General features: G+C 43.8%; 1 protein-coding gene across 1 annotated transcript in view; it reads left to right on the top strand.

Annotated features, from left to right (window-relative positions):
* Positions 1-24,546, top strand: part of agrn (agrin) — a gene marked incomplete at its 3' end in the record, with an annotated part of 389,991 nt that extends 365,445 nt beyond the window's left edge. The window contains exons 20-22 of the mRNA XM_079493547.1: positions 2,763-2,946; positions 6,517-6,607; positions 24,318-24,546. Of these exons, the coding sequence (XP_079349673.1) occupies positions 2,763-2,946; positions 6,517-6,607; positions 24,318-24,546 (504 nt within the window). The remainder of the gene's footprint in view (positions 1-2,762; positions 2,947-6,516; positions 6,608-24,317) is intronic.
* Positions 24,547-25,715: the final 1,169 nt, after the last annotated feature.

Below are 25,715 nucleotides of genomic sequence, written 5' to 3'. Positions count from 1 at the left end.
AGTTGTTCCTCTGTGGATCCCAAGATCCACAGGAATCAAGTTTTTAATTGCAAGTGAAGCAGACAGTGTTGCAAGAGTCCTGTTTCCTACGATCGCCGGCCCATGTTCTCCTCTGACACACTGTCGATTTATAGGTGTGCAAATGTTCTGCTATTTTATTACATATATTTACATATTATTATGTAAGCCATCTTAGCATGTATATAATGTAAATATATTCAATGTGATGTAGGCGGCAACACATAGTGTATAGTAGTCATAGTTATTCAGATTGATGCCCATATGTTAGCCAGTTTAGTGAGGTACAAATCATTGCTGTCAGTCATGAAGGAAGAAACCTTGTATCTCCAAATGAATGCTGTACTTTGTCATACTACAGCGTCGTATTGTGAGCCTGTAGCTGTGTGTGTATGCGTGCGTGCGTGGCTGCGTGCGTGGCTGCGTGCGTGCGTGCGTGCGTGCGTGCGTGCGTGCGTGCATGTCATCTTAGATAGTGGACATTTCGTCCACTGTCGGTTCTGTGGACCTGCTCTAGAACAGACTGCATTTCTCCTTGCAGGCTTAGAGTGTGTGTGTGTGTGGGGAGGGGGGGGGACAGTGTGGGGGGGAGGGGGGGGACGGGACGGGACAGTGGCTAATAATAGAACACAGAGTTTTTGATGTCCTTCCATTCTGCTATTCTCAGATCTTTCCCTGACAGACTTCCAGTTCTTCTTCTCAGCTTTTTTTCAGCAAAGGGGCCTATCTTTTAGACGCCAGAAATAACCCAGTGCAACAAAGACAGGATGTTACTGTGAGGACAGACTTGTCATTAGCGGGTTCTCATGGCACACAAACTTTACTTGGTTGACAGTTCCAAGTGGCTGAATCAAAGCCCTAAATGTGAAGTCGGTCTCTCGCCCGCACCCGTCTGAGGGGAATATAATTGTAAAGAAGTTGAGATGAATTCTCGCCCTTGATGTCCCAAACGTGTGTGTGTGTGTGTGTGTGTGTGTGTGTGTGTGTGTGTGTGTGTGTGTGTGTGTGTGTGTGTGTGTGTGTGTGCGCGCGTGTGTGTGTGTGTGTGTGTGTGTGTGTGTGTTATGGCTGTGTAATTTCCGACCGTACTTTACCGTATGTTCAAAGAGGGGAAATGTGCATTTATATGTAAGACATGTTTCCGCTGAATCCATACAGCTCCACTGTGATGTATCACTTTTACACTGATCTCTGTCCTAAGGGTGTCTTCTGTGTAGTGGCATTATTATAATAGTGGGGGGATCGAGGGAAAACCCAAGGGGTCTATGACGTGATGGCTTCCATTGGGAAAGAAAGAGAAAGAAGAAAATGTAGCCTAGCATGCTTTTTTGTTAGTTTAACCCATTTAGGCCTGAAACAAATGTCTTCTAAATCCTGACAGTTTTCTGAAATCCTATGTTTCTAGGCCTATATCACTCAATATTTCATGTCAAGGACCCCAAAAATGATCTGTAATTGGCCTCCGACCCCCATCTGAAAATATGTTGTTCCAGGGACCTCCCCAGAAGCAAAGAGTTGAGTTAAAAACGTTTGTTCTGAAAAAAAAATATTCCAAATTTGAGGCACATTTTCACGATTTTTCAAAAATAGCAGACCTACAAGCTCGTAGCGCGCCACTCGGTGGCGCGCTATGAGCTTGTAGATCTGCTATTTTTCAATAGCTAAAGCATAGCATAATGCTAACACCAAAAGGGGTTCCCGCCCAGAATGGGTTAACTGTGAGATCGTACAAACGGGTCTATTTGGTTCCATTTGTAAACTCTCTGAGATGAATGAACACTGGGCTTCACGTGGTGACTCAAACAAAGCTTGTGTGTTCTTATGGTTGCTTTGGGGTTGTAAACTTGGTGTGGTATGACGTAAGATAAGATCAATATGATAGGAAGGGGAAATCAGTCTTCACAGCGAGCCAGTAACATAAATATCGAGCTGTGGTAGTATACTATAGTGCCACTTGGGGCATTTAGCATCAAGGCACGCTAACAGCTGTGATAGTATACTATAGTGCCACATGGGGCATTTAGCATCAAGGCACGCTAACAGCTGTGATAGTATACTATAGTGCCACATGGGGCATTTAGCATCAAGGCACGCTAACAGCTGTGGTAGTATACTATAGGGCCACATGGGGCATTTAGCATCAAGGCACGCTAACAGCTAAATCTTTTGTGTCCATTTTACTCCAGATGTGTCAAATTTGACATGTAGAGGTATCCTGTGTTCAAACCTATATGAGATCTAACCAGTTGGTTATCAATGTGTCTGTAGTAAGTAGCCTTGCCGAGCCATGAGGCTCATAGGGCAGGAGCCTATCTCCTGTTTCTGTAGCGTGAGGCAGCTTGATGTACAAGTACACCCCCTGGACATGACGCTAGTATGTCGCAGGGACTTACCCCCAATCCAACCCTTGATGCCGAGTGCCAAGCAGGGAGGCACTGGGTCCCATTTTTACAGTCTTTGGTATGACCCGGCAGGGGATTGAACCCTGACCTCCCAGTCTCAGGGCGGACACTCTAACCACAAGGCCACTGAGCTGGTGTGTGTCTGAACACAGAATTTTTTTGTCACATTGTGCAAAGTAAACAAAGTACTGATAAGACCCAGTTATTGGAATTCCCACAGAATTGCCTGTATATGCACTACTATGCAAAAAGAAATGTCGCTCACAAGCTGACATGAGGATGATGACTCCTGGATGTATAATCCGTTTTATGGTTTAACCCTTTGCTGTGTGTTTATCTCAGATCACCCTCATGGGCACGCCCATCCTCAGGCAGGAGAACGCGCAGCACGCCAGCAACGTGGCCATGTTCCAGGGCCACCCCTGCTCCCAGGAGCCCTGTCACAACGGGGGCCGCTGCAACCCCCAGCTGGACACCTACGAGTGCATCTGCCTCAACGGCTTCTCGGGGGGTCACTGTCAGAACGGTAAGCGTGCATCCCAAGGTTATTACCGTTAACGAAAACTGACCAAATAACCACAACTAAAATTGAAAAAAAAAACATTTTCGTTAACTGAACAAAAAAAAAAAACTGAAACTGTATTGTGTGTTTACAAAACTAACTAAAACTAACTGAAATTATAGACAAAATGACCTTAGTTTTAAGGGTTTTCTCTTACATCAATAAAGCTCCTTTGAATGGAATTGATAAGTCCTGGAAAAGACGCGATGTGATTGGCCAGTATAGTCACTTGAGCAGCGTGCCGTCCGCACTTCCGACGCACGTCCGCCCTCCCGACGCGATACAGGTCGCTCCAATGAACTGCAGCGAATGAAGCATCTAGGTTTTTATATCTATGGTTTGAGCCATCTGCAGGGTAAATGCAGGAAGTCATTTCCCCTACCTCAGGGACCGTTGGATGATGAATTGCATTTTTTATAGCGCTTTTCCAAGTGCTCAAAGCGATTTACAACGGTTCATTCATTCATACATTGGGAGGTGAAGCGGCGAACAGTCGACGCCAGCGTCCTCACTTCCCACATTTACACACCAATGGTGGCAAGCTCACACCGACCGACTCATTGGAGGCAATGTAGGGTTCAGTGTCTTGCCCAAGGACACTTCGACATGTAGACAGGAGGAGCCGGGATTCGAACCGCCGACCCACGGATCATTGGACGACCTGCTCTACCTCCTGAGCCCCAGCCGCCCCCACATTGGAGGTGCGACGTTGGAGGTGCGACAAAGAAAGCAGGAAGACCATCCTTGTGTATGAAATAATTCATCAAGTACGGCCTATACAGCATATGCAAGGAGGCTGCTTTGACTCGCTGAGCATTGACAGCCCACCATAAAACAACACAACTCCCACGGTCCATTGCACAACTAGACCACCTGAGTACAGGTCTCTCATTAGTGCCTCACACGTGGCAGCACACGTTTTCAGTGTACTGTCAAGTGACCTCAGTTTTATTTGTATAGCGCGATTAGTTTTCATTTGGAAAGTTATGGAGTTATGGAGGTCATTGAAATTAACATTAGTGGTTTCAAGGCAGTGAGATAAAGTGAGATAAGGTCTGACATGTATTCGGGAGCTAAGCCATTAAGAGCTTTGTAAACATGAAGTACTTTGAATTCAATTATGTATTGTACAGGGAGCCAATTAAGTGATTTTGAGTGTGGGAGTAATGTGTTCAGCTATTCCTGTCCCGGTAAACTCACCGGCTGCAGCATCTCTCACAGTCAGACTGAGACGAGGAGAGAAGAGGAATCTTCATTTTGGAGATGTTTGTCAGATGATAAAACTCTGTGTAGGATCCAATTCAATTCAATAGCCTTTATTGTCTCCGAGGAGAAATGTGTCTTGGGCACCAAGAGACAGCGTTATACATTACATACATACATACACACACAGTTCATAGTATAAAAAATCACACCTGTGTGAACTGAGTGGTGTAAGGTTTTATATAGACTGATCAGCTGTGGTCTGACGTAATGTCTGACGTAATGAAATCACACCCATGTGAACTGGGTGACCATAGCAACCATGCTCATTTTTTGGTACGAACAGACAGACAGACAAACAGACAGACACGTAAACTAACAAAGCCAGTTGTAGGAGTGGTTTACACCACTCAAAAATACAGTTCATAGTATGAACTGGGTGACCATAGCAACCATGCTCATTTTTTGGTACGAACAGACAGACAGACAAACTAACAAAGCCAGTTGTAGGAGTGGTTTACACCACTCAAAAATAGTTATCCTAATCCTACCCACACTGTGCAAATATATCAAGGTTCAAGTATTGCAGTATTGCACTCTCCCAGTAGTTAGTTATCTGTTATTGAGTGCTTTGATTGACAGTGGAACAAAAGATAATTTATATCTGTTTAGCTTGCAGACGGCATCAACTCATATTCCATACAAACACAGAGGTTTCATGACCTGTTCACTGTGTTTCAGAGACCACTGAGAACTCGGACCCTTACCTACATTAGTACAAGGATCGCAGTACAAGAACAGCGGTTCCCAAACATTGTTATGTCAAGGACCCCAAAATGTATTTGTATTTGGCCGCAGACCCCCCCAACTGACAGTGTTTTGTCCCAGGGACTCCCATACAACAACTTTTTTTGAAAATATCAACAAACTAACATACCATACAATGTTCCCCTCCTCTCCACCGTGCACACAGAGAGAGGGAGTCATGTGTTTATCAGGTTCACTAGTCATTATACAAATCACAGTCAATTTCTTGCATCTGGGTGTTGTTGTGCGAAAGGATGCACGGCGTTAATTTGGTTGCATTCAAAGAACAGCTGTGAATGACTGTGAAAGCAGCAATACTTCACTCCTACAATAAGCACAGTCTTTTATTGTCTTGTCTGCACCAAAGTTTCATCTCTCAAAACCCTGCTCCCGGATATTTGTTTCTGTGCATATTATATTTGGGGAAGATAAGATAAAAAGAAATAATGAGGTTCAGAACTTGCTCTTGTGTTGTTATTATTACGGCTCTCCTCTGCTCTGCCCGGAGTCTAGTCGTCAATAAGAGGGCTTGTCTGTGTGTCCAGAGTTTAGTCTGCACAATTAACTGCAATGAACCAATAATGAACTCGGTCTCATGAAGGTTAATCGGCAAAAACAGTGAAAAATACATTAGATCTGCTATTTTCACTGGTGTTATTATTATTATTTTTTTTTTTAATAATTATGATTAATGGTAATCGAGGCAAACGTTTGATATTATCGTTGTATTGATTGGACGTCATATTGCCCAGCCCTATCCAAAGATAATCAAAGTGCTGGACTGACAGCACCAGATTTCTTGCACATACTGCCAGTTGGCCACAGAAGGACCTACACACATTTTTATACTCATGATGTTTATACTGAATTCATGATTTAGTAGTGAATATACACAGTATAGTGTGTGTGTGCACGTGCGTGCGTGCGTGCTTGTGTGTGCGCGTGCGTGTGCGGCGCGTGTGTGTGGTGTCTATAGGCTATACAGTGTATTGTATACAGTACACCCATTCCAGATTAAACCAGTGCTCATGAAAGCAATGCCTCAACAAACGACTCAATGGAATATTGATGTAGTGCTTCTTTTTCCGGAGTTACACTGCTCTTTCATCATCCGCATGTCACGGCTAGACGTGCTCACTCACTCCCCAGCTCCCCCAGTGCTCTCTCTCTCTCTCACACACACACACACACACACACACACACACACACACACACACACACACACACACACACACACACACACACACACACACACACACACACACACACACACACACACACACACACACACTATTGACCTTCGCGTGCGACAGGCCAAGCCTTTTACGTTAATTAAAACTGCAAACGTATGAAACACTCGCCCACGTGCCCCATCCCCATCCCCTTATTGCCTTTAGCCCTAATGACGGAGGCGTGTTCTTCATCGATCGCAATGATCTAATCCTTTGAACGTCCGTCCGTCCCCCGTCCCACCCCCCTCCCCTCCTTCCCCCTCCCCCTCCTTCCCCCTCCTCCCCTCCACAGCCATCTACGAGAAGTCGGCCGACGGAGAGACGGAGGCCGTCGCCTTTGACGGTCACACGTTCATGGAGTACCACAACGCCGTCACCAAGAGGTAAGAGCACTGATGGAAGGACAACTTAAAGACCACAGTGTAGACATTTTTACTTGAGTAAAAGTACCAAAGTATTTTGGAAAGGTAAAACTGTTCATTATGTAGAATGTCAATATCTATTTGAAAATATCACATCTACAGTACAAGATCAAAATGTATCGACCATGCAACACGCTCGAACGCTTCTGGCATTTGATCTGCTATTTTCGAACAGATGAAGTGTAAAAGAGGGCTTAATTGGTTCAATCAATGTTTCGCAATAATAACCTACAAATTAACAATAAAGAAAGCTGTCAAATAATACATCCCTCTGGATGGAGGGGAAAGGAACTGGTTGGAATAACGTGTTCCTTCCACGCGCTACGTCCAACCAGGGAAACTCCCCCCTGTCAGGTGTAAAGGAGCAACTTGGACACTCAGGCATGAAGGAAGCATGAGTTCAAGTCCGTTGCTCTCCCCATGTCCCCCATATATGGGGACTAGGTTGGCGGAGGGTGTGTAGAGCCCAGGATCACATTAGATAATTGACACAGGGGTGAAAAATGGGTTACAAAATTGTGGGATAAAAAATATTTAAAAAAAAATAATACATCCCTCTCAGAGGGAAAAGAATCACTTCGTCTCTGTCAGGTGGAAACCTCATAATTATGTCCAAAACGTACACAAGCTCTGCGCTGAGCTTGGAGCTTGTGGATCTGCTGCTTTTGATGCTTATAGATTTGGAATATTAGGTTTCTGCCCGACAGCAACCAGTGATGTATAATGAGTAAATGTACTGGGTTACTTCCCAGCACTGTGGTTGAGGGAGAGTAGAGTAAATGTACTGGGTTACTTCCCAGCGCTGTGGTTGAGGGAGAGTAGAGTAAATGTACTGGGTTACTTCCCAGCGCTGTGGTTGAGGGAGAGTAGAGTAAATGTACTGGGTTACTTCCCAGCGCTGTGGTTGAGGGAGAGTAGAGTAAATGTACTGGGTTACTTCCCAGCGCTGTGGTTGAGGGAGAGTAGAGTAAATGTACTGGGTTACTTCCCAGCGCTGTGGTTGAGTGAGAGTAGAGTAAATGTACTGGGTTACTTCCCAGCGCTGTGGTTGAGGGAGAGTAGAGTAAATGTACTGGGTTACTTCCCAGCGCTGTGGTTGAGGGAGAGTAGAGTAAATGTACTGGGTTACTTCCCAGCGCTGTGGTTGAGGGAGAGTAAATGTACTGGGTTACTTCCCAGCGCTGTGGTTGAGTGAGAGTAGAGTAAATGTACTGGGTTACTTCCCAGCGCTGTGGTTGAGGGAGAGTAAATGTACTGGGTTACTTCCCAGCGCTGTGGTTGAGTGAGAGTAGAGTAAATGTACTGGGTTACTTCCCAGCGCTGTGGTTGAGGGAGAGTAGAGTAAATGTACTGGGTTACTTCCCAGCGCTGTGGTTGAGGGAGAGTAGAGTAAATGTACTGGGTTACTTCCCAGCGCTGTGGTTGAGGGAGAGTAGAGTAAATGTACTGGGTTACTTCCCAGCGCTGTGGTTGAGGGAGAGTAGAGTAAATGTACTGGGTTACTTCCCAGCGCTGTGGTTGAGGGAGAGTAGAGTAAATGTACTGGGTTACTTCCCAGCGCTGTGGTTGAGGGAGAGTAGAGTAAATGTACTGGGTTACTTCCCAGCGCTGTGGTTGAGGGAGAGTAGAGTAAATGTACTGGGTTACTTCCCAGCGCTGTGGTTGAGGGAGAGTAAATGTACTGGGTTACTTCCCAGCGCTGTGGTTGAGTGAGAGTAGAGTAAATGTACTGGGTTACTTCCCAGCGCTGTGGTTGAGGGAGAGTAAATGTACTGGGTTACTTCCCAGCGCTGTGGTTGAGTGAGAGTAGAGTAAATGTACTGGGTTACTTCCCAGCGCTGTGGTTGAGGGAGAGTAGAGTAAATGTACTGGGTTACTTCCCAGCGCTGTGGTTGAGGGAGAGTAGCATATCAGCCAGCGTGGTCGTAATAGTTATTAGCTAAATGACTGCCGTCGATCCATCTCTTCCTCCCAGTCGAGCCGCGAGGTGACATTGTTGATTAAAATCACAAGTGCCAGGCCTTCGGGGTGAGCACTAAGTGCTGGATTAATAAATCCATCCTTTTCTCGGCATGTTGCTATCTAAGCATCAGCGCATCACACGCCGTCACTTGCGAGAACAAGCGTGCGTGCATAGTAATGCTGGAAACAGTGATATACTGTAGTTTAGAGGTGACATTGACGGTTTTATGTGGAGCAGAGATTCCCAAACGTGTGGGCCGAGGGAGGGGGGGAGGATATTGCAAGTGGGGCTCCCAAATAATTGGCCAAATGCTACGATTTTATTGATCATATAACATTAAAATATATATATTTCAAAGGGTCTATATAGGCTCTGTTTTCATTGTGATACAGATGAATAGAGACTAAATTATACTATGTGTTCCACTGATCCAATCCGGAAAACAATGGATTGATTGGTCATTAAAATGAACATGTTCTGAGAGCACTTGTGCCGTGAGAAGCGGTCTGATAGGTGGGCTGCCTTAAGGCCCATTCACACTCCAGTTTATAGGTGATAAGGGGACCACCTTTTTGGTGGTCACCTTATCACCAAAAACTGGAGTATGATTAGGTCTTAAGGCTCAACATGACGTCACGAGCCGCGGTGAAGAGAAAACCACCGCCACCGCCCCAGCCCTTCTCTCTGTTTTTAGTACTCACCACCGCTCAACGTTATTTCAGCTCCGGTGGTCAGCTCACCACCGGAGCGGTGGTCACCTAACCACCGAAAATCCAGACTATGTATGAGCCTTTAATGACGGTGCAAACGTGCATGAGTGCTGCCTTGTAGACATTACTCAGGGAAATAAGGAATTATGCAACAGAGGTGTGGTATGATGCATCTATCTACTGGCTGAATGTTGTGTTGTGGGTTCCCAAACAATGGGTCAGGACCCACATTTGGGTCAAGGACCCATTGTTATGGGTAGACATCCCTTTTTTAATGTTTCCTATCATTTTGTAATCATAATTTATTCAGAAGATTACAAAATAACTTCAGACATAAAAACAAAAATGAAAGGCGAAAGCCACAAAAAAAAACATTTAAAAAAACCGAAAATGAAAATAAATCTCAAGCTCACAAAACGTTGCACCGTGACACACTGTGAGCTTGTGGAGCAGCTATTTTTTACTGTTAAATACGGTTAATTCATACTGTATACTTAGTTTGGGTTCCACCAAATGTATCTATTTGGTATGGTGCTAAAATAATCCTTTTAAAGAAACTCAAAAGAAACCTTTTAGCGCCATACCAAAAAGATGCATTTGGTGGATACTGGATACGTTTGGGAGACACTGAATGATGTACAGCAACTTTTTAATCTAATTGTGGATGTAGCAGAGAGTGGCTGGGTGCGTCTGACTGCTAATGAGGCATCTTTCCCTCATCTATATATACAGTACGGTTATGGGGGCTGGCATGCCATCATGCCTGCAGGTTGGCATAAGAACAAAATGATTATGTGATGATGCTGAAAAGACATCAAACATACGCCTCTATGTAGCTGCATGCCTCGCAGCGTTTCACACAAACACTCTGGGTGTGAAACCGGGGCCACAGTGTGTACAATACATGCACGACGCGCACACTTAGTACACTCACTCATGTTACGGACACTGTGTGTACATAATGTACACACAAACACAGTTAGTACACTCACTCATGTTACGGACACTGTGTGTACATAATGTACACACAAACACAGTTAGTACACTCACTCATGTCACGGACACTGTGTGTACATAATGTACACACAAACACAGTTAGTACACTCACTCATGTTACGGACACTGTGTGTACATAATGTACACACAAACACAGTTAGTACACTCACTCATGTCACGGACACTGTGTGTACATAATGTACACACAAACACAGTTAGTACACTCACTCATGTCACGGACACTGTGTGTACATAATGTACACACAAACAACACAACATTTCCAAGCCTTCAATATGCTTGTCTTTTTGAGCCTGAGGAAGTATTTAGTCGCCAGTTAATTGGCATATGACGATTGTGATGAATGATGTAATTGTGTTTTTGGCATTGTACACTAGCTGGAGCATGTGAATCACATTGTACACTAGCTGGAGCATGTGAATCAAAATGACATTTCCGCCTGTAATCTATAATACTCACGTGTATTATCTATAATAGACACGTGATTGCGATGTGATGCGTTCTGAAACTTGCCATTTCTGTTATTTTCTTTAAAAACCTTGTATGAACATTTCTCCAAGACTCCAACACATTCATGTAGTATACATGTACACAGAGGAATGGAAACGACTCTCAACGATTATGCAAAAATGATTGTGATTATCTCAAATAATTGCAATCGGGCGATGTATGTCATATAGCTGTGACAGGTCTGTCTGTCTGTCTGTCTGTCTGTCTGTCTGTCTGTCTGTCTGTCTGTCTGTCTGTCTGTCTGAACTGTGTAACCGTCCCTACTGCCCTTGTCCCTGTCTTTGTCTCGTCTCACGTCAATGTCCCCACTGTCTCTCCTTTCCACCCAAAGCCAACTGACCAATGAGATTCCAGAGTAAGTAGTATTTCCACCCCTGGGTGTTTTATCCCCCACTGGCTTTGGATGAAAGCCTAACTAACAACAACGTCACAACTCCCACCCAAAACAAAATATACATCATTTTTTTGATAGTTAACCCAGTTAACGAGATTACATTACTTTTTTTTTTCTCCCTTTCCACATTTTCATAACTCCATCTGCGACGTCCGCCCAGAGACATCTGCCATCTGTACCATTAAAAAAAAAAAAAAAAAGTTAAGATTTTATATTCCAGACGCTGTACCCCATCATTTAATTTGACAGGCTTTATTCATCCTCGGACGTCAACGGTGTCATTTTGAAGCTCCATTGTCTAACATAAAAGCGGAAAGCATGTCTGTCTGAATGCATGATAAGCATTGTGTTCAAAAACCCTCCGAGAAAATGGATTGTTTCCGAGAAAGGCGAGATAATTTATGCATGGTTGTAACTCTTCTTCCCGTTACAAAATGAATAGCCGCCCACCCTACCCTACGCTCTCCTCTCGGTACGCTGAATGATGTCACCCGTGTGGTGTTGAATATGAATGAGATACCCCTTCATAACCGTAAGAGGTTATTGAAAAAGAAAAGTTTGAGCACCTTGCACTTCATCAATCCCCCCCCCGTTCTGCCCACCAGTAGAAAACATATAAGGCTAATTTATAATGTGTCGAATGTGGCCGTGTTGATGAAAAGGAAAATATTAATGCACTTTAAAAAGTGTCATATAAATGACCCTTTTTCTTAAAGTAAGATTCCCGGTAATTAGCTTGGTTAGTAGGCTAGCCTCCTTTAAAACCCTTTTTGGGCGGGAACCCCTTTTGGTGTTAGCATTATGTTATGCTTTAGCTATTGAAAAATAGCAGATCTACAAGCTCATAGCGCGCCACCGAGTGGCGCGCTACGAGCTTGTAGGTCTGCTATTTCTGAAAAGTCGAAGAGCGACCGACATAGAAACATAGCTTTTTCAGAAAACTGTCAGGATGTAGAAGACATTTTTTAGAATCTGATCTCAGGTCAAAATGGGTTCAAAACGAAAGAGAGAAGAAAGAATTCAGAATTCCAGCAGACATTATGGATTGAGCCCAGAGTTCCAATCCCTGCCAGAGTCTCTGACATGAAGCCGTTGCCAGATCTCTTAACTGTAATTGTGAATAATTACAGTTATGCCTCTCAGCTGAAAGAGGAGGCAGTGACACGTTAATCGCGGATTTGTCTCGCAGTCATGAAATAGACCTCAAACTCCCATCTCTCTCTGAAGGCGGGGGTTAGCCAGCATAGCCGCAGGCGTCCATCTCACTGTCCTACTAGTGGTCCCTCCTTGGAAACAGACTGTGCCCGAGTTCAATGCGTGTCACATCGCAGTAACGACCGCGGCCACAATTGAAATGAGCGCCTCAGTCAGAACCGCTGCTTGGCAGAAGAACACTCTGAACAGAGTGGCGATCAAATGAACCCGATTTGAACTTCGTAGTGGAAATAAACGAATTCCTTTTAACCCATTAAAACCGGAGAAGCATCCGTGTGTGTCATTTTAGATTTATTTTTTGTGTTAGCTATTCAAAAGTAGCAGATGTACGGTCAGTGTGAGAGCTACGGATCTAGAACGCATTTTGTAGAATCGGCCTCAAGTCTTAATGGGTTAAGAGCCCATTAAGAGCCCAGTGAGGCCAGTGTGTCCAACGGTCGCCCCTGGGTTAATGTGTCTGTTCCTACTTACAGCACAGCCCCATAGCTTCCTCATCCACCTCCCTCCACAATCTCTTTAATCTTCAGGTCAATTGGTCGATTTTTGCTCTATTGAAACTGACCAATCGTATTCGGCCATTTCTCCCTGGCGATATGAAGCTTGACCTCATTCTCCGTCGATTGCCCTACTTCTTCATGTTCACCGCTTCAATCTCTCATGACGTGTAATAATTGGCACTGCAGGCAAGCCGTGCAGAACCATCATTTTTAACCCATGTTGGACGGGAACCCCTTTTGGTGTTTCAAGCATTCTGTTATACTTTAGCTATTGAAAAATAGCAGATCTACAAGCTCATAGCGCGCCACCGAGTGGCGCGCTACGAGCTTGTAGGTCTGCTATTTTTGAAAAGTCGAAGAACCACTGACATAGAAACATAGCTTTTTCAGAAAACTGTCAGGATGTAGAAGACATTTTTAGAATCTGATCTCAGGTCAGAATGGGTTAATGGAGCCGTCCAATTATTGAACACTAGACAGAAGCAGCCTGTGTACTGAGCGCTGCTCACAGGGCGCTGCTCACAGGGCGCTGCTCACAGGGCGCTGCTCACAGGGCGCTGCTCACAGGGCGCTGCTCACAGGGACACGGTGCAGCCTGTGTACTGAGCGCTGCTCACAGGGACACGGTGCAGCCTGTGTACTGAGCGCTGCTCACAGGGACACGGTGCAGCCTGTGTACTGAGCGCTGCTCACAGGGACACGGTGCAGCCTGTGTACAGAGCGCTGCTCACAGGGACACGGTGCAGCCTGTGTACTGAGCGCTGCTCACAGGGCGCTGCTCACAGGGACACGGTGCAGCCTGTGTACTGAGCGCTGCTCACAGGGACACGGTGCAGCCTGTGTACTGAGCGCTGCTCACAGGGACACGGTGCAGCCTGTGTACAGAGCGCTGCTCACAGGGACACGGTGCAGCCTGTGTACTGAGCGCTGCTCACAGGGCGCTACTCACAGGGCGCTACTCACAGGGCGCTGCTCACAGGGCACTGCTCACAGGGACACGGTGCAGTGTGTATGCATGTGCTGTAGTCTCAGTGTTCTGCTATGCAAATATGTCATCTCTGCTCTGTAAGGATGGATGTGCTCTTGAGGACGTCCTCAAATGATGTCGCTATATAAGCTTTGATCACCAGCTAAGCCCAACTCTAGTCTACGCCTTGATCCCACGCACAGAAACGCGTGGGATTTGTTCTAGCAGCAGAAACCGTGGTGGTTTCCACAGCTCTAGAAGTGAAGTAGACAGTCCCCCGTCCTCCCCCGCCCGTCCCCCCTGTGACCTTCTGTGAATCACCTGCTTTAGGGTCACACAGGGTCCTCGCTTTCTTTCTTCTGGCCTTGTTGCATTTACATTGCATGCCCTTGACTCTCTCCCCTGCTCCCCTGCTCCCCTGCCCTTGACTCTCTCCCCTGCTCCCTTTAAGTCCTGAATCACTGGAGAACCCTTCTGACCAGAGGTGAGTCTCCAACGATGCGTTTAGCTGTCAGCGTTTTGCACTACTGGCTCAGTGGTTCTGAATCCCAACCTGCTGTTGGCAGCCAGGATATATCGCAAGAGAGCCCCCGAATAATTGGCAAAACATCAAGGCTATTATGTTTACAGTGGCAGCCCCAAATCAAAGTTTATTTCCTACATTAATTGGAAAACAGATTGGTGCAAACTGATTTGTGCCAAATCAGATTTGAATCACATTCCTTAGCCTTGTTTCAGATCTGGAGTTTGGGCTGGATTTGGGCTGCCAGTCAAAAAAAACAAAAACAGAAGAAATTCATGGTATTTGTTCTTCAAGACCTTGAAAAATATAGTTTTCATTGTGATACAGATGAAGTGGACCTTAAAGTTTCATTGATCGAAGATGGAACACAATCCATCGTTTGATCATTTAAAACGCGCTCCGAGTCTGAAGCCGCGTGGCTGCCACGTTAAGTGGTCAGATAGGTGGGCCGCCTACGAACGCCTGTCGGGGTGTTTTCAAGTGGGCCCAGCTCGTCCAGAACAGGTTGGGAGCCACTGCACTATGCCATGCCATGCAGCGTCCTCCGGCATGCTGCCAGCGTCCCCCACTAGCATGCTGCCAGTCCCCCTCCCCCGAATCCTCTCCATTCGCTCTCCACAATGGTTCACTGGTTGAACTCCCGGTTTAACCCATTTTGGGGGCGGGAACCCCTTTTGGTGTTAGCATTATGTTATGCTTTAGCTATTGAAAAATAGCAGATCTACAAGCTCATTGTAGGTCTGCTATTTTTGAAAAATCGTGAAAATGTGCCTCAAATATTTGAATATATATTCTTTCAGAGTTTCAGTTTTTTAACTCAAATCTTTGCTCCTGGGGAGGTCCCTGGAACAACATATTTTCAGGTGGGGGGGGGGGGGGCGGAGGCATATTCCATATAATTTTGGGGTCCTTGACATGAAATATTGAGAACCACTGATATAGAAACATTAGGTTTTTCAGAAAAAAATACATTTTAAAAAATACATTTTTTTAATTTCGACGTCAGGCCTAAATGGGTTAAATACCTCCGCAAAGAGAAATGATTATGATTATGATTATGATTATGATTCGTATTCTATAGATTTTACAAATTAGACAACATATATATATTTGTAATACAGACACAAAAAAAACACAAAACCAAAACATACACAACAATTTTGGCAAGCAAAGAATAAAATGAAGAAAAGAAAATACAGGTACACGACACAATACAACAAGACAATGGATAGTGGGTCAAACATGAGTCATTTTTCCGTGCATATTTCAAGCAGGGCCCTTAGTGTAAACCTCCCACTGTTCTGTCTATTTTATTCATAAGTCTGAAACAGAGACTTTCTATCAAATCCATTGGTTGTGCTGTTCAGATACTGTGACCGGCAGGAATTATAAATCTTCACTTCATAAAGTTGCTGTCGGGGCAGAAAACTCGTACCTCCATATATTTCCACGTATTATGTTATGTTTTCGTTTTTTTTGTAAATATATATATTGAAATTTTATTTCCTTTAGAGGGTAGCCCCTTGAGATGTATCATCTGGTTTTAGAGGGGGTCCTCGGGCACAACACAATGAATACAGTACATAGACAAAACAATACATTAAACATGTCGACACAGAACAATACACTTACAACATCAACACAACATAGATGCTCTCCAAACCACTCAAACACTACATCAAGAATGAATGTCCTACTACTGCACAAAAGTAGCAAAAATAGCCAATCTACAAGCTTACAATGCAACCGCAATGTGACTCATTGTGAGCTTGTAGATCAGCTATTTTAGACATTTTTGGAAAGGTGAAAGTGGTTAAGTGTCTGTGGGTTTTATAAATATTATTTCATAACTACATCGGCTCCATCGGAACACAGTAGGTTATTTTTTTTCCCAGTTCCAGAAAAGTAACTGTTTTTCGGTACGGCTGTATATAGACATACAAGGTTTCCCCTCCAACAGCGACGGTATCAACGTCAGTTGGCTCTGTTAGCTGTGAGCTCCTTTTAAAAAGAGGCTGATTCATCCGGCAAGAAGCAGCAGCCTGGCATGCTGTCTCTATGCAGTGGAGCTCCTTCAAAACAGCCCTGTGTTGTTCTGTTCATGACTGCCCCCTAGAGTTCATAGGGTGGAAAGTACACATTTGGTACATGATTAAAAACTCTGAAACACTCCTCTCTATATAATCTCAGATAGTGTGCCCAGAAATGTGCAGAAAGTCCACACTGAAATCAACGAACACACTACATCCATACATAGATATTTATTTTTTATAAATCGAAAACCACACACATTTTAGTTATGATATGCCTACCCGTTTTAGGGCGGGAACCCCTTTTGGTGTTAGTATTATGTTATGCTTTAGCTATTGAAAAATAGCAGATCTACAAGCTCATAGCGCACCACCGAGTGGCGCGCTATGAGCTTGTAGGTCTGCTATTTTTGAAAAATCGGAGAACGACTGACATAGAAACATAGCTTTTTCAGAAAACTGTCAGGATGTAGAAGACATTTTTAGAATCTGATCTCAGGTCAAAATGGGTTAATAACCTTGACCATAGTACTGACCAAGTCCATGGAGATGTTTGGCACCTTTATGCTGTACTGTAGTTTATGAGACAAGTCAGAAAGTTAACCAAAGCCTGGAATGGTTTTGTTATTATCTGTTTTTCCCCCGTCTACATTTTTTCGAATCCTACCTTATTAATTATTTGTGTTTACCTCAGCGGATTCACTTAATCAGCCAGGCGTACATTTGCAACCAAAGCAGGAGTTTTTCAAGGAGAAAATCAGAGAAAATTCACTTTTTGGATGTCGTCAATCCCCTGAGATGCACCTGTATTTCTGTTAGCTTGTCCTCAGGACAAGACCAGACCTCAATAAAGTGGAAAACAGGGCAGAACACCCTGATGCTCTCACTGTCCCCGTTCAATAAGCAACGTTACAGCTGCACTATGCAGTAACTGTCCTGTTCTGCCCCGGATTTGAACCTGAGCAAGTGATGGCATTTTTAACACTCCCCCGCCCGTCCCCCCTGTGACCTTCTGTGAATCACCTGCTTTAGGGTCACACAGGGTCCTCGCTTTCTTTCTTCTGGCCTTGTTGCATTTACATTGCATGCCCTTGACTCTCTCCCCTGCTCCCCTGCTCCCCTGCCCTTGACTCTCTCCCCTGCTCCCTTTAAGTCCTGAATCACTGGAGAACCCTTCTGACCAGAGGTGAGTCTCCAACGATGCGTTTAGCTGTCAGCGTTTTGCACTACTGGCTCAGTGGTTCTGAATCCCAACCTGCTGTTGGCAGCCAGGATATATCGCAAGAGAGCCCCCGAATAATTGGCAAAACATCAAGGCTATTATGTTTACAGTGGCAGCCCCAAATCAAAGTTTATTTCCTACATTAATTGGAAAACAGATTGGTGCAAACTGATTTGTGCCAAATCAGATTTGAATCACATTCCTTAGCCTTGTTTCAGATCTGGAGTTTGGGCTGGATTTGGGCTGCCAGTCAAAAAAAACAAAAACAGAAGAAATTCATGGTATTTGTTCTTCAAGACCTTGAAAAATATAGTTTTCATTGTGATACAGATGAAGTGGACCTTAAAGTTTCATTGATCGAAGATGGAACACAATCCATCGTTTGATCATTTAAAACGCGCTCCGAGTCTGAAGCCGCGTGGCTGCCACGTTAAGTGGTCAGATAGGTGGGCCGCCTACGAACGCCTGTCGGGGTGTTTTCAAGTGGGCCCAGCTCGTCCAGAACAGGTTGGGAGCCACTGCACTATGCCATGCCATGCAGCGTCCTCCGGCATGCTGCCAGCGTCCCCCACTAGCATGCTGCCAGTCCCCCTCCCCCGAATCCTCTCCATTCGCTCTCCACAATGGTTCACTGGTTGAACTCCCGGTTTAACCCATTTTGGGGGCGGGAACCCCTTTTGGTGTTAGCATTATGTTATGCTTTAGCTATTGAAAAATAGCAGATCTACAAGCTCATTGTAGGTCTGCTATTTTTGAAAAATCGTGAAAATGTGCCTCAAATATTTGAATATATATTCTTTCAGAGTTTCAGTTTTTTAACTCAAATCTTTGCTCCTGGGGAGGTCCCTGGAACAACATATTTTCAGGTGGGGGGGGGGGGGGCGGAGGCATATTCCATATAATTTTGGGGTCCTTGACATGAAATATTGAGAACCACTGATATAGAAACATTAGGTTTTTCAGAAAAAAATACATTTTAAAAAATACATTTTTTTAATTTCGACGTCAGGCCTAAATGGGTTAAATACCTCCGCAAAGAGAAATGATTATGATTATGATTATGATTATGATTCGTATTCTATAGATTTTACAAATTAGACAACATATATATATTTGTAATACAGACACAAAAAAAACACAAAACCAAAACATACACAACAATTTTGGCAAGCAAAGAATAAAATGAAGAAAAGAAAATACAGGTACACGACACAATACAACAAGACAATGGATAGTGGGTCAAACATGAGTCATTTTTCCGTGCATATTTCAAGCAGGGCCCTTAGTGTAAACCTCCCACTGTTCTGTCTATTTTATTCATAAGTCTGAAACAGAGACTTTCTATCAAATCCATTGGTTGTGCTGTTCAGATACTGTGACCGGCAGGAATTATAAATCTTCACTTCATAAAGTTGCTGTCGGGGCAGAAAACTCGTACCTCCATATATTTCCACGTATTATGTTATGTTTTCGTTTTTTTTGTAAATATATATATTGAAATTTTATTTCCTTTAGAGGGTAGCCCCTTGAGATGTATCATCTGGTTTTAGAGGGGGTCCTCGGGCACAACACAATGAATACAGTACATAGACAAAACAATACATTAAACATGTCGACACAGAACAATACACTTACAACATCAACACAACATAGATGCTCTCCAAACCACTCAAACACTACATCAAGAATGAATGTCCTACTACTGCACAAAAGTAGCAAAAATAGCCAATCTACAAGCTTACAATGCAACCGCAATGTGACTCATTGTGAGCTTGTAGATCAGCTATTTTAGACATTTTTGGAAAGGTGAAAGTGGTTAAGTGTCTGTGGGTTTTATAAATATTATTTCATAACTACATCGGCTCCATCGGAACACAGTAGGTTATTTTTTTTCCCAGTTCCAGAAAAGTAACTGTTTTTCGGTACGGCTGTATATAGACATACAAGGTTTCCCCTCCAACAGCGACGGTATCAACGTCAGTTGGCTCTGTTAGCTGTGAGCTCCTTTTAACCCATTTTGGGCGGGAACCCCTTTTGGTGTTAGCATTATGTTATGCTTTAGCTATTGAAAAATAGCAGATCTACAAGCTCATAGCGTGCCACCGAGTGGCGCGCTACGAGCTTGTAGGTCTGCTATTTTTGAAAAATCGTGAAAATGTGCCTCAAATCTTTGAATATATATTGTTACATAGTGAACATTTTAACCCAATTCTTTGCTTCTGGGTTTGGGTCCCATATTTTCAGATGGGGGGGGACGGAGGCATATTACATGTAATTGTTGGGGTCCTTGACATGAAATATTGAGCACCACTGATACAGAAACATGAGGTATTTCAGAAAAAAATCTGGATTTTGAAGACCTTTTTTTAAATTTCGACGTCAGGCCTAAACAGGTTAAAAAGAGGCTGATTCATCCGGCAAGAAGCAGCAGCCTGGCATGCTGTCTCTATGCAGTGGAGCTCCTTCAAAACAGCCCTGTGTTGTTCTGTTCATGACTGCCCCCTAGAGTTCATAGGGTGGAAAGTACACATTTGGTACATGATTAAAAACTCTGAAACACTCCTCTCTATATAATCTCAGATAGTGTGCCCAGAAATGTGCAGAAAGTCCACACTGAAATCAACGAACACACTACATCCATACATAGATATTTATTTTTTATAAATCGAAAACCACACACATTTTAGTTATGATATGCCTACCCGTTTTAGGGCGGGAACCCCTTTTGGTGTTAGTATTATGTTATGCTTTAGCTATTGAAAAATAGCAGATCTACAAGCTCATAGCGCACCACCGAGTGGCGCGCTATGAGCTTGTAGGTCTGCTATTTTTGAAAAATCGGAGAACGACTGACATAGAAACATAGCTTTTTCAGAAAACTGTCAGGATGTAGAAGACATTTTTAGAATCTGATCTCAGGTCAAAATGGGTTAATAACCTTGACCATAGTACTGACCAAGTCCATGGAGATGTTTGGCACCTTTATGCTGTACTGTAGTTTATGAGACAAGTCAGAAAGTTAACCAAAGCCTGGAATGGTTTTGTTATTATCTGTTTTTCCCCCGTCTACATTTTTTCGAATCCTACCTTATTAATTATTTGTGTTTACCTCAGCGGATTCACTTAATCAGCCAGGCGTACATTTGCAACCAAAGCAGGAGTTTTTCAAGGAGAAAATCAGAGAAAATTCACTTTTTGGATGTCGTCAATCCCCTGAGATGCACCTGTATTTCTGTTAGCTTGTCCTCAGGACAAGACCAGACCTCAATAAAGTGGAAAACAGGGCAGAACACCCTGATGCTCTCACTGTCCCCGTTCAATAAGCAACGTTACAGCTGCACTATGCAGTAACTGTCCTGTTCTGCCCCGGATTTGAACCTGAGCAAGTGATGGCATTTTTAACACTGAGCTAATAGAGCCTGCCTGATTGCTCTGGGGAGAAATGGAATTTTAACCTTCAGGTCAGAAATAGGATTGTGTCAAAGGTCGTGTCCACCAACCCAGACACACCGGGGGCCACATGCGGCCCCCACCTTCACTTAATGCGGCCCGCAGGATAATATCAGAATACTGATATAATATTGGTTTCAGCTATTCCACAACATGCAAACATGACCCACTTTAATTACTTCAGTCTAAAATAGTAGCTCATTGCTTCAACACAAGTATAATTAAACATTGAGAGCCCACGCAAAACTGCCCAAAATCACTTTCACCTAGAAAATCCATTCACATTTTTTATAATTCAGCTGACTGTGGAGACACATGCTGGAACTTTTTACTTTGAAATGTTTTATAGTTTCTGAGTTATTTAATTTAAACGCCAAATGCGTTCTCAATGGCGAAAACACAAACTTTGGCACCACGTGTAAAAAAAAAAGTGTTTTGATTTTTCTGATTTTTTTTAATAAAAAACAATATATATATATATATTTTTTTTTTTTCAAAGACGTCCACAGACGTCTTGGGCTATGCACGTGCGGTAATACCCAGGACGTCCACAGACGTTTTGGGCACAAAATGTGTTAAGGCATTTGAAATTACATAAAAATGTTAATTTTCAGGATTCCAATGAAAAAATTGCAAAAATGTAAGATTTCAATTTGAGTATAGCAAAAATAGCCGATCTACAGCCGATCGGCTATTTTTGCTACGACAGTAATATATGGCCCTAGGGAGTGAGAGTGGAACTATAATGGCCGTCTCCATCGTCAAAGTTGCCCACCCCTGATCTAAATGTCTCAATGGAAGAGCAGGGAGACCTAATACAACCACCCTGATACATTCACAAAATAAATGACATAACAGAGCTTTACTTTAACTCCATTTGGGTCCATTTTGTTATGTTTGCACTCTCTCAGAGTCACACGCGGATACATGAAAGAACACCGAGGATAAAACTATAATATGTGCACAATAAAAGAAAAAGTTTTGAGTTTGTTTGAGAAGTTTATTATGACAGTCTCTCCTTTTGTCTCGTAAACTGATGATGAAGGGCTGTGTACTGAAACGGTGTTTGTTCCCAATAAATAAATGTTTTATTATTTGGCGAGTGGTGGGAAAAAAAGTACACGGTATAAATCCCAGAGTTGTTAAATTAATCCATTCTGTACGGGAACCCCTTTTGGTGTTTTAACTATTGAAAAATAGCAGATCTACAAGCTCGTAGCGCGCCACCGAGTGGCGCGCTACGAGCTTGTAGGTCTGCTATTTTTGAAAAGTTGTGAAAATGCGGCACAAATCTTTGAATATATATTCTTTCAGAAGACTTTTTTTATTTTTATTTCGACGTCAGGCCTAAATAGGTTAATAACACTCTGGATTTTATTGTGTAATAACCCAACACAACAGATTAAACCCCTCCCCCCCCCCCCCTTTCACTGTCCTGATGTGTTTATGGTCACATGTTTCCCCGTTTGCTATTCTGATTGGTCCGTCTTGTCTTGTCTGCAGTCCTGTGTTGTGTCTTCTTGTGTTGTCTTGAGTTGTGTTGTGTTTTGTGGTGTTGTGTTGCTGTGTGTGCGTCCTGTGTGTTCCTGTGTTCGCCTCCTGTTTGTCATAAACACCCCCCTGAGCGCTACCTTTGAAGACTGAGGAAGGGGCTCCGCCTTGGCAGCTGTGCAGACTCACTACTGTAGCACACAGATATGCGCACGCGCGTGCACAGAAACACGCACGCACGCGCAGGCAGGCAGACAGGCAGGCACACGTTGAAAGAAGCCATCTCGTTATATTATCTTAAAGGAGAATTCCATGCTAGAAGGCTTTCTTACCTTTATTTGTAGTTGTTACGTCCCCACCAAAGAGGTCCAGGTGTTATTTTGTGCAAAAGCACATTATTGGCTATTTCCCCTACCATAAGCCCTCAATGAATTGCATTGAATTGCATGGGGCTATGGGGTGTTATGCTAATTCGCTTATTTCCATCGCTCAAAAATCAATGTTTTTTGTATATATCCTCTCTTCATAATGTAAATAGTATCCCAAGCGGCACACTTTACTACTTATTTCGATGGAAATAAGCGAATTAAGCACAAAAACCCAACCCCCATTGAGGGCTTATATATGGGGAAATAGCTAATAATGCACTTTTGCACAAAATAACACCTGCACCTCTTTGTTGGGGACATAACAACTACAAATAAAGGTAAGAAAGGTAAGAAAGCCTTCTAGCATGGAATTCTCCTTTAATGTTTGTCCATGGCTCTCTCCACTTAATGTATGCATGCGCGTGCGAGCGAGGTGTGCATACACGTTTTTCTGTGCAATCTACATTGTGTGTGTGTGTGACGTGTGTGGTTAATTATCGCCCACCGTAGCATTGCATACCGGTACATTAATAAACACATACGCACGCACACACGCACGCGCACAGAATAACAGGCTCACTGTAGGATGGGTGGAAGTGGTCCAGACTCCCCTACATCGCTCCTCTCTTCCCCGTAGCTTCAGCAATCAACAGACAGGAGATCAAACAGCAGCTCATATAGCGCTCACACACACACGCACACACACAGGACACACAGGAAGAGCGGAGCAGCTCTGCAGCACAAACGCAGTTGGAAGCTTAATAGCAAAACAGCTGCCTGCCACTTCTCCACTCACTGTGCATCCTGATGACTCTTCAAGACAACAAGGCTGGCTTTGTACTCGGCTGTAAGGCTGTGTCGCGTGCTGAAAATATACAATACAGCCGATCCATAAGCTTCACAGAGCGCTGCGGACGATCGGCTATTTTCTAGTACATAGGGCCAAAAGCCAGACTGACTACTTGACTGAACAAACAATCAGCCTCGGCCATTAACCGCGTATACAGCCAGTGAAGATGGCTGCCGCTGAAAGGCTCGGCAGCCATCAGGAGAATTTGATTTCCTCTCACATTACAGCCACACGACCACTGCTCCTCTCTTCATACCCTGACTATACGAAACAACAACAGCGACAAAAACGCCCACTCACGTGCGCGGACAGTACACACCCGCTGCGCTTCACATCCAGACACTTAACCGGGTTAACTTTCCGAGCAGCTGCGAAGAACGGCTCTCCAGGGGAAAAGAGGGGGAAAAAAGGTCCCGGGCCATTATCCATGCTAACGTGTGTCTGTTAATGTTTGGCTCTCCCGCAGTGAGAAGGCTCTGCTGGTGAACAAGTTTGAGCTGAGCATCCGCACGGAGGCCACGCAGGGCCTGCTGCTGTGGAGCGGCAAGGCCGTGGAGCGCTCCGACTACATGGCCCTGGCCATCGTGGACGGCCGCGTGCAGATGACCTACGACCTGGGCTCCAAGCCCGTTGTGCTGCGCTCCTCGGTGCGGGTCAACACCAACCGCTGGATACGCATCAAGGCCAGCAGGTAAGGCTCGTCATTGGTGGGGAATATTACGATTTGGGTTCAAAATCAAATTAATGTTAAATTGCTCTTTATTGCCCGCAATTTTCAAGATACAGTCTGGAGAACGGAAGCTCTGATCATGAGAAGCAAATGCAATAAAGCGGAAGTGAAGCCTCCCCACTCCCGTTTCGTCTTTTCAGTCAATTTATCCTAATATAAATAGAAATCGTCTAAGCATATACGTAGCTTGCTGCTTAGCAGAAATGGAAATTAAAAACAAATAATTTTTAAATATATTTTCGTGAACGGAAATGATTTTGGGAGGTGTAGTTCCAGACTCTATATAGCATTGGGAGATTAAGTTAGACTAGTAACAGTGGGTCTCTCCTGCTCTTCAGCAACAACAACACAAATTCTGGTCGGGATTTATCCAACCAGGAGAGAGAACTCAAGCAAATCACAGGAAGTGAGAGTGGAAGTGAAGAAAAATTGGATCTCATTGTTTTTAGTCATTCATTTATTTATTTTTTTACAAAAACGTAAAAAACGTACTGGCTGATTTGTTTCCCGAAATTCCAGGCTACTGTTTAAGTGGTTAAACCTCCTTTGTTTGCTTTAGTCTGACTCTGATCTGGAGCCCAAGGTGGATGCAAGGTTTGGTGTTTCTCTCCTGGGTTCCATTGTATCAGTGAAGAATTATAAATCTTAGTCATCTAAGATCTAAGCCAATATTTTCTATTCTGTGAGTGTATCCCTGGATACTTGAGTTTCCATATTGTATTACATATGCTGTGTTATATATATAGATGTGGTGGAGCCACTGGACTCACTCAGTAACTCTATCAGCCAAGGTTTATTTTAATCCTCGATATCAGTTATGCAGAGAGAGATTTGTTTTATATTGATGCATCCCTGGAATCAGTATCAAATAATCCTTCCTTGTTAGGTATCATTTTTAGGCAAACAATGCTGCTGGTTACAACATAGGATAGGATACACATACGGTACGTTGATTTGGCAAAAAAAAAGAAACCTCAAATGATTCCACCATAGGATATGCCATAATGTCAATGCCAGCAGCTCTTGCATGACACTACTTTTCTAGGACAAAACAGATATCACTTTCAACTCGGTGTCCCTGTTTTGAGAAAAAAGACAAATTGTGACGTGTCCCGACTCAATGTGAGCCGTTGC

The sequence above is a fragment of the Electrona antarctica genome (assembly GCF_951216825.1).
Source record: "Electrona antarctica genome assembly, chromosome: 2".
Lineage (NCBI taxonomy): Eukaryota > Metazoa > Chordata > Actinopteri > Myctophiformes > Myctophidae > Electrona > Electrona antarctica.
Note: the sequence above shows the minus strand (reverse complement) of the source record. Positions and strands in the feature narration are given on the sequence as shown.